The 9,687-nt window shown below is 43.8% G+C and overlaps 2 protein-coding genes across 2 annotated transcripts in view; both read left to right on the forward strand.

Moving 5' to 3' along the window:
* LOC122548762 (cadherin-4-like) overlaps positions 1–5,162 on the forward strand; it is a 48,826-nt gene extending 43,664 nt beyond the window's left edge. Inside the window, exons 14-16 of the mRNA XM_043687530.1 lie at positions 273–415; positions 3,198–3,536; positions 4,083–5,162. Of these exons, the coding sequence (XP_043543465.1) occupies positions 273–415; positions 3,198–3,536; positions 4,083–5,162 (1,562 nt within the window). The remainder of the gene's footprint in view (positions 1–272; positions 416–3,197; positions 3,537–4,082) is intronic.
* An 823-nt stretch (positions 5,163–5,985) lies between these two features.
* The window catches only part of LOC122548763 (desmoglein-2-like), a 73,942-nt gene continuing 70,240 nt past the window's right edge, over positions 5,986–9,687 (forward strand). Inside the window, exon 1 of the mRNA XM_043687531.1 lies at positions 5,986–5,994. Within this exon, the coding sequence (XP_043543466.1) occupies positions 5,986–5,994 (9 nt within the window). The remainder of the gene's footprint in view (positions 5,995–9,687) is intronic.

Genomic DNA, 9,687 nt, shown 5'->3' on the forward strand with positions numbered 1-9,687 from the left:
TAGGTGGGGGGAATGGGGCTGGTGGGAATGGGGTAGGTGGGAATGGAGCTGGTGGGAGTCAATGGGGTAGGTGGGGGGAATGGGGTAGGTGGGAATGGGGCAGGTGGGCGTGAATGGGGTAGGTGGGGGGAATGGGTCAGATGCATTGGGTCAGATGCATTGGGACAGGCAGCGGCCAGTGCCCAGTACATCCCTCTTCTCTCTTTTACCAAGAATTTGACGGCAATTTTAATAAACCATATTTCTGACATCATCAAATGATTTGTCCACAGTCGCTCCCCTCCTGCTGCTTTTCTGCAACTGTGGTGGTGCTGGAGGACCTTTTGCACCGGTTAAAGACTTTAAACAAATCCCCATTGAACCTCTCGGATACCTGGAAAAGATCAACTTCGAAGGAGGTGGTGAGGCGGACACGGTCTGTATTCACATTATTTCCTTTTTCTAACCTGCCCTCAGGTACTTTGCAGCATTTGGCCCAGCTGTTGTTCCCATTAATAGAGGCAGGCGATGGCCTAGTGGTGTTATCACTGGACTATCAATCCAGAAACTCAGTTAACAGTCTGGGGACCCAGGTTCAAATCCTGCCATAACAGTTGGTGGAATTTGAACTCAATAAAAAAATCTGGAATTAATAGGTTAGTGATGACCATGAAACCATTGTCAATTGTTGGTTCACTCATGCCCTTTAGGGAAGGAAACTGCCATCCTTACCTGGTCTAGCCTATATGTGACTCCAGACCCACAGCAATGTGGGGTTGACTCTCAACTGCCCCCTAGGCAATTAGGGACGGGTAATAAATGTCATGCAGCCCCAAGCTGCCCTCATCCCATTAATGAAGAAAAATAAACTTTCAGTAACAGCTGCTTGGTGAAATGGAGCTTGAGAATTTCAGAAAAATGATGGATATATTTGAGGATGGTGATCTTGCACTCACCCGGACTGACAGAATGCCAAATTTCAAATTTCAAAACTAAAGTGGAAGCTTAAGGACACACCAGATCCTTGATGCATTTTCCATGGACAAGCCCTTGATCAATCAAGGTCAGTTTGCCATCTTTTTCTCATGCAGTATAAATTGTTGTTCCCTTTGAACAATATGAGGAGGTGCCAATGTTGGGCTGGGGTGAACAAGGTTAAAAATCGCGCAACACCAGGTTATACTCCAACGTTTTTATTTGGAAGTACTAGCTTTCGGAACGCTGCTCCTTCGTTAGGTAGCTAGTGGGGCAGGAACATAAGACACAGAATGTATAGCACAAGATCATAATGTCATGCAACTGATACGATATATTGAACAAACCTAGATTGCTGTTAAGTCTTTCATCTTAAGACCATAAGACATAGGAGTGGAAGTAAGACCATTCGGCATCGGGTCCACTCCGCCATTCAATCATGGCTGATGGGCATTTCAAAGCCACTTACCCACATTCTCCCCGTATCCCTTAATTCTTTGCGAGATTAAGAATATATCAATCTCTGCCTTGAACACATTTAATGTCCTGGCCTCCACTGAATGGGTTTTAGAATAGGTTGCAGGTTTGAGTTCATTAGTATGTAGATCCCAGAATGTCTTTCAAGTTACATTCCCAAGATAGATTAAGGTTTTATAAAAAAAGTGAGTCGCAGCTCAGACAATTCATTAAATGTGTGAGGTTAGGTCTGTCTGTATCCCAACCTTGAGTCAGACTGGCATTCTTGTGTCAACCCAGGTGACTACAAGATAGAAAAATACTTTAACAGTGTGTCTTGTTCTCCAACAAAACTTTCCTATTTAAAAAGAAAAGTTCAGACAAAGAGCAATGGGCAAGTGAACAGAAGAGTCACCTTGCAAGTTTTAGACGTAACTTTTGAACTCCTATTTACCCCTTTCGCTGGCGTGGTAATGTAAGGCAGCTGGCTTCATTAACAGCCACATATTCACTTCCATTAACTATAGGGAGAGGCTGAACAGGCTGGGGCTGTTTTCCCTGGAGCGTCGGAGGCTGAGGGGTGACCTTATAGGGGTTTACAAAATCATAAGGGGCATGGATAGGATAAATAGACTAAGTCTTTTTCCTGGGGTCGGGGAGTCCAGAACTAGAGGGCATAGGTTTAGGGTGAGAGGGGAAAGATATAAAAGGGACCTAAGGGGCAACTTTTTCATACAGAGGGTGGTACTTGTATGAAATAAGCTGCCAGAGGAAGTGATGGAGGCTGGTACAATTGCAACATTTAAGAGGCATTTGGATGGGTATATGAATAGGAAGGGTTTGGAGGGATATGGGCCGGGTGCCGGCAGGTGGGACTAGATTGGGTTGGGATATCTGGTCGGCATGGACAGGTTGGACTGAAGGGTCTGTTTCTATGCTGTACATCTCTATGACTCTATGGTGGCTCAGTTAGTTTGTCACAAAGCTAATCCCTTCTTTTCTAAAAAAGCTGTTTCTTGGCTCAAGGAGATTCTGTCCTTGATCTTTTTCAGAGGCGCAATAAACCGGGCTGGGCTCCGATCAGTCTGGTTTGGTACAGAGATGAAAAAGATTTTCAAAGGCCTTTTTTTATATATGTAAACAGATGAGACTTCAGGTCAAAGTGGTTGTGCTTTAGAAGTGACCTGTATAACGAAAGGGGAGTGGTCAGCTCTCTAGCTGAGCTCAGCTGAGCTGAGTAGTTTTAGTTCAGTCTGAACTGTAAAGTTCAACAGGGAGCTGTGTAGAAACTCTCTTTTCTGCCCTTCAACTTCAACCTGTAAGCATGTGTTCCATTTATACTGGGTTTTTAAGGGGAGTTTGCTTATAGGGACCATTGTGTATACTTGGAACAGCATAATTAAGTCTAGCTTGGACAGACTGAGTTCTGTACGGGTTCTTTGTTCTGTTCTTTATATTTCATTGTGTAATTTTGTGAATTTTCTTTTGTCTGTTTTAAAACCTAGTAGACAACCTAGCTATCTTACTCTGGGTAATTGTCACTGTACACTTACCAGAACAAATTGCAAAGTTAGGTCTAGGGCTGCCTGCTCAAGAATGTTTTGAGTGGTCCGGCCTAGTCCATAACAGGTTGAATAGCACAGCTTCCGATCTACACTGGGGGCAGAGGTGGACTTGTGACGTGGCTCCCTCCCTATTCGAGGAGGTTTTGGGGTTGTAAATCAGACGTTTCTGGCAGGGAACCAAAGAGGAAGATGATTAATCTGTGGCTATTCCTCCCCCTTTAGAGTTCTCCTTTGCTTCTGGCTGATGGAAAGACATCTGGTGGAATGGCAGCTGATGGGATGGGAGTCGGTGGAACGGGAGCCAGTACATTGAATGCTGGAGGAATGGGAGTCGGTGGAATGGCAACTGGTTCGCTCTCTGTGGTTGACGGCTACAACAGTAGATTCTCACAAGAAATAAAACACACAGTCGGGGGTTCACAAATAATCAATGCGGGAGTAGCTCCTGCTTATCTTGAGAGGAGTTCAGTAGCAGGGACGTATCGGCCTATCTCCGGAGCAGCACACGAAAGAAGAAAGTCAAGCAGCTATAAAGGCTACATTGGATCCTATATTAATGAGGTACATTTAGTTTATTAATGATATTTATTTAATGCTGTGAAATGTAACGTGATTTGTAAAACCATGCCTTTCTCAGCAGCTAAGGCAAAAGTTGAATGTAATTCTTAAAAGGAACCATGATATTGCTCATTTTATTTTATTCACTCATAGCATGTGGGTATGGCTGGCTGGACCCAGCATTTATTGCCCGTCCCTAATTGCCCCTTGAGAAGCTGGAGGTGCCTTCTCGAACTGCTGTATTGTAAGGACACCCACAATGCTGTCAGGGTGACCTTGAAATACTGTTATCCATTTGATGTCAGCACACCCACAGTTGCCCATCATACCTGTGGTATATATTGACGCTTTGTGATTCACATTCTCGGAGGCCCAGATCCCTCTGCACTGTAGCTTCCTGCAGCCTCTCTGCTTTTCTAATCTTCCCATCCAAAATGGAAAAGCTCACATTTTCCCACAAAGTGTCTTTCCTGCTGAAATTTGCAAAATTGGGGCATCCAGTTTGACCAGAGCAAGCCTTCTCATTGCATTTGACCTTTTGCTTTTTAGAAATTGGATGGATGTGCTGAGGAAGATCAGAACCGTCCAGCCCGAGACTGTCTCCTGGTCTACAACCACGAAGGCGATGGCTCACCAGTTGGCTCCATTGGCAGCTGCAGCTTTATTGAGGATGAACCCCAATTTAAGGACTCTTATTTGGATGACCTGGGCCCAAAATTCAAGATGTTGGCTGACATCTGTGTTGGTAAATTTGAGAGTCAAGCTTTGACCGTCAGTGCTGATCCTCCTGTCAGAGTCGATCCTCCCCTCAGAGAGAGCTTTTCGACAACAGAAACATCTGTATCATCCAGCTCAGGAGGATTTCATGGCTTGAACTTTGTCGCTGACCCACCGCGAATGCAGAAGAATTATGTTGTGACCACAACGATCAATCCTGTGCCCGACGTGTTACCTGGCATTGCAGATTTGCCAGTTGCCCACCAAAATGTCATAATGACCAAACAAGTTACTGCCAATGCAGGAGGAATGGTCATAGACCCATTGATCGCCCACCAGAATGTCATAATGACCAAACAAGTCAATGCCAACGCAGGAGGGATGGTCATAGACCCATCGATCGCCCACCAGAATGTCATAATGACCAAACAAGTCAATGCCAACGCAGGAGGGATGGTCATAGACCCATCAATCGCCCACCAGAATGTCATAATGACCAAACAAGTCAATGCCAACTCAGGAGGGATGGTCATAGACCCATCGATCGCCCACCAGAATGTCATAATGTCCAAGTCTGTTAATGTCAGCTCGGGGGGCACGCAAGGAATGATCATTGATCCATTGCTCACCCAGATGCCTGAGGTCCATAAAAATGTCACACTGAGCAGATCGATTCGCTCTGGCACCGGGCAGGAGCAGAACATGATGGTTGGCTCGTCGCTCGATCAGATCCCTGTCATCCACAAGAACGTCACTCTGACGAGGCCTTCCCACACCCCTGCGGTAGGGGAGGGTGCCACCTTCCCGCTGGCCCAGAATAGTAGCACCACTCGCAAATCTGTCACATCCACTGACGGTGTGCATAAAACCATAACAAAAGTGACTAAAGTTACGCAGGTAATGCAGGAATAGACAGCGGCCGATAGAATTGGATTCATGGACAGAGAGGCGCTTATGTTCAAAAAGCAATACTTATTTTTTAATTAAGCTGTAAAAAAACATGGCTGCTGTGTGTAGCTCAGGTGCAATTTGAAAGTCAGCATTTTATGCAAGGGACCAAAATGCAGTATACTTCTTGAAGTGCATCAACTGAAGTCACACTCTAAGGTCCTTACATGTTCCAATTAGTAAAATGTACATGTACACCAAATACTCCATTGGCTTTGTACTGATTGTAACGAGGTCAGCCAGGTAGAGCTCATAGAATATGGATTCCCTGACTGGGGCTGATAACCTGGTCCAATCGGGGAGCCCTGGCTGACAGATAGAAACAGAAGTGTCAGCGTTTCTGGTCACTCAAGCAGCCGGCTCGGAGCTAGTTGGATCAGTGTCATGTACCATGCGAAGAGCAGGAAAATCGATGTTTCGGGCAAAAGCCCTTCATCAGGATTAGAGGTAGGGACCCTCCAGGGTGGAGAGATAAATGGTTGCCCCCATTTATCTCTCCACCCTGGAGGCCCCCTGCTCCACACTTCTAGTCCTGATGAAGGGCTTTTGCCCGAAATGTCGATTTTCCTGCTCCACGGATGCTGCCTGACCTGCTGTGCTTTTCCAGCACCACTCTGATCTAAATTCTGGTTCCCAGCATTTGCAGTCCTCACTTTTGCCTCAGCATCATGTACGGTGTATGTGTAAATAAAGGGTGACTTGGTGACGGGATGCTAGCCTCTGTGGAGGTGTTTCAGGCTGGTTAACGTTTATCTTTTTCTGTCGTGAAGCTAGCTTTTAAACCAAGATGGTGGAGGTAAAGCATAAAACTGGTGTGATTTCTGATCATCTCAATTTACAAAACAAAAACAGAAATGCTGTAAATGCAAGGACAGAATCATTAAAAAAAAGTCGAACATAGGAACTGGCCAATCCGTTCCACCAATCAATACGATCTGATTTCCTTGCTTCACTCACCCATCTGTCTCCCATAAGCCTTGACTTCTTTGTCTTATCAAGAATCTATGTACCTCAGCACTTAAAGAAATAAATTTAAATTTATAAAGATTTAAAGACCAAACCTCCACTAATGTCTAGCCAAAGAAAATTCCACACTCTAAAGACCCACAAGTCAAGCAAACTTCTCCTCTCACCTTTAAAAGGAGACCTCTACTTCTTCAAATGATGCCCACTGGTTTTATTCTCCCTCGTGAGAGAAAACATAATCTGGAGGTCCACTCTATCAAGTTCCCTCAAGATCTTATATGTTTCACGGATGTTAAAAGTGGGACTGCTTGAATGACATTTGGGGCTGGATTTGACATTTTGTAATGGTCCCCACTGCCTCCTCACTCTGATACAAAGCCAGGCAGATGCCCCATACACACATCCTGGATGTCTTTAGTCAAGTTGAGTGGGTGCTGCTGTGCCGTAGGGGCAGTGCCCTCAACAGTGTAGACACTGTGCCTCTCGTTGTGCCATCATTTAACTTTTCGGCCTGAGTCAAGAGGCCAATTGCATCATTGGCCCATTGTCAACCAGTTACACCTTTCCCAAGTCAGGAGTGTGCCTTTTGATCTTGCATCCAGCACCAATGTGCCACATATTGAAAATAAACAGAACTAAGGTCACCCTAAAACCGTAGGAAATAGGAATAGGATTAGACCATTTGCTCCTCAAACCTGCTCCACCACTCAAGAGGATCATGGCTGAACCAATGACATTCCTAGTAACAACATTCCTGCCCTTTTCCCATAACCCTTCATTCCCTGACTGATCAAGAATCTATCGGTCTCAGCCTTAAATATACACGAAGGCTCTGCTCCCACAGCTCTCTGGGGCAAGGAATTCCAAAGACCCCCAACCCTCTGAGAGAAGAAATTCCTCCTCATCTCAGTCTGAAATTGGTGCCCCTTTATTCTGAGACTGTACCCTCTGGCCCTAGACTCTGCCATGAGGGAAACATACTCTCAGCATTGACCCTGTCAAGCCCCTTAAGAATCTGATATGTTTCAATGTGATCACCTCATTCTTCTCAACTCCAGTGAATGGAGTCTCAATTTGTTTAGCCTTTGCTCATACAACAGTCTCTCCGTACTGGGGCCAAAGTGCATTTGTCAGTCGCCTTCATGTGCTGCCTGTGTTTGCGATCAGTTATGCTCACTTTCACTGTGTTTTACTGCAATTTCCCACGTCTGCACTGTCCTCAGGGGCTCTCCTGCTATTTTTAAATAAGCGTGAATCAGTCAGACTGCACCGCGTAATGAATCAGTGCTGTTAAAGTTTTAAAAACATTTTCTTAAAATTCACTCAGGTGCCAACATGCTGCTGGCTGAGCCAGCTTTTATTGCCCATCTCTAGTTGCCCCCTTGAGAAGGTGGGGGTGAGCTGCCTTCTTGAACCACTGCAGTCCATGTACTGTAGGTAGACCCACAATGCTGTTGCAGAGGGAGTTCCAGGATTTTGACCCAGTGACACTGAAGGAACGGCGATATATTTCCTAAGTCAGGATGGCGAGGGCTTGGTGAGGAGCTTGCAGGGGGTAGTGTTCCCATGTATCTGCTGCCCTTGTCCTTCTCAATGAAAGTAGTCATGGGTTTGGAGGAGCCTTAGTGAATTTGTTAAGCATCTGTCAGCTGACACACTTACGGCTTGCAGGGTTTGGAAAGTGAATCAATAGCTTCTAAGTTAACACCTCTCAAAATTCTGACAGTGATCCCATTTCCTGTTATTGCAACCGCATATCACAGCGGCCATTTTTAGTAGCAAAATCCCCATGTCTTTCATTGGGAACAGATACACATTGACTTTTGTTGCTGAATTTTGTCCAGAAAGTAAGGAAATTCAGAGGAATTTGCTTTAAAAAATCAATTTTCCAGGTAGCTACACTGATAGTAACATGCCAGTGTTTAATTTTTAAGTCCACACATAGTTTTTAACAATTAATTGGCTGGCAGAATCCAGAGTCTCATTCAGTCAGAGCAAGGATCTTCCCAAAATATTTTGGGAGATTGAACATAGTATTTTGATTTATCAGTGGGCAAATACTTGAAGGGACAGAGAGGGAACACAGGTCTGGAATTATTTACAAACACACACACACACACACATGGAAAAACTCAGCAGATCTGGCAGATCTGTGGAGAGAGATCAAGAGTTAATACTTCAAGTCCAGCAATCCTTCTTCAGAAATTCAGGACTAACTTCAGAACCTGTCTGAAGAAGAGTCTTTGGACCTGAAGCATTAACTCTGCTTTCTCTCCACAGATGCTGCCAGACCTGCTGAGCTTTTCCAACAATTTCTGTTTTTGTTTCTAATTTCCAGCATCTTTCAGTTTTTTTTAATCTGGGATTATTTAGGTAGTTTTATTAAAGAATTGTCCCAGGCACAGTGAACTGAGTCAGTTTCTATGGTGCCATACTGTTCTTGAGTAAAATAAATCAGCACTTATTGAATTGAATAACGGTGAACAAATCAGAGAAATCAAATACTTAATGACAACTGACAAAGCCATATAATACTCATTTCATCATAGATCTAGTTTCTAAAAACAAATATGATTGGCACAAATTAATAACAGGTTAAAAGTAATGTACATAAATGTAATGAGAAGTGAGTGAAACCTATGGATTCATACAAATGTATCTAACATAATTATATATACAAACCTGAACTTCAAATTGCCTTTAATTTCATATGTTAACAGAGGGGGAGGGATAGTGTGACAGATTTAAATACCTTTCAAAACCAGAAATTGCTGGAGAAACTCAGCAGGTTTGGCAGATTCTGTGGAGAGAAAGAAACAGAGTTAACAGTTTGAGTCCAAATGAGCCTTCGCCAGAGCAATTTCTGTTTATCTTTCAGATCTTCAGCATCTGCAGTTCTTTGTTTTATTAAGTACTGTTATGGTTGATAACCGGCAGGATTTTACAAGTGTGAAAGTGGAAAGAAAGTTTTTTTCTTGCCCCAAGGAAGATATTTACCATGCAATTTATGGGTACCATGGTTCCAATCAGAGTGCATTGTTTGAATTGGAGACATTTTAATTGTACAGATATTGATATAACTTTCTGTTCTATGCAAAGGCTTTAAACTTTTCAATTGGTTCACTGGATTTATTGTAGATATTTACATTTTAAGCTACACATCAAAATAAACTTTTTTTAAAAAATGATCTTTATTGTGAGAGTATCTTCTGCACAAATGTCACATCAAATGGTTGCAATTTCAAATAAAAATTAAGATCTAAACATAATGCTGTTTATGAAGGTCAAAATGTCCCAGTCTCCTCCTACTCCACCACTACCCCTCGGCTCCCCCCATCACCTCATCTCTAGCTGCCTCCATTTCTGTCCCACCTCCATTCTATCCTCTACTTTCTGTCCTCACCTTCCTCCTCAGCTCCTCTGCTTTCTCCATCCCTCGTCTATCTTCCTGTCTCTCTCCTTACTCCTCATCCCTATCAATCCCCTTCACTATCTGCCCTTTGCCAACTTCCCATCCTTATGC

The sequence above is a fragment of the Chiloscyllium plagiosum genome, chromosome 4, assembly GCF_004010195.1.
Source record: "Chiloscyllium plagiosum isolate BGI_BamShark_2017 chromosome 4, ASM401019v2, whole genome shotgun sequence".
NCBI lineage: Eukaryota > Metazoa > Chordata > Chondrichthyes > Orectolobiformes > Hemiscylliidae > Chiloscyllium > Chiloscyllium plagiosum.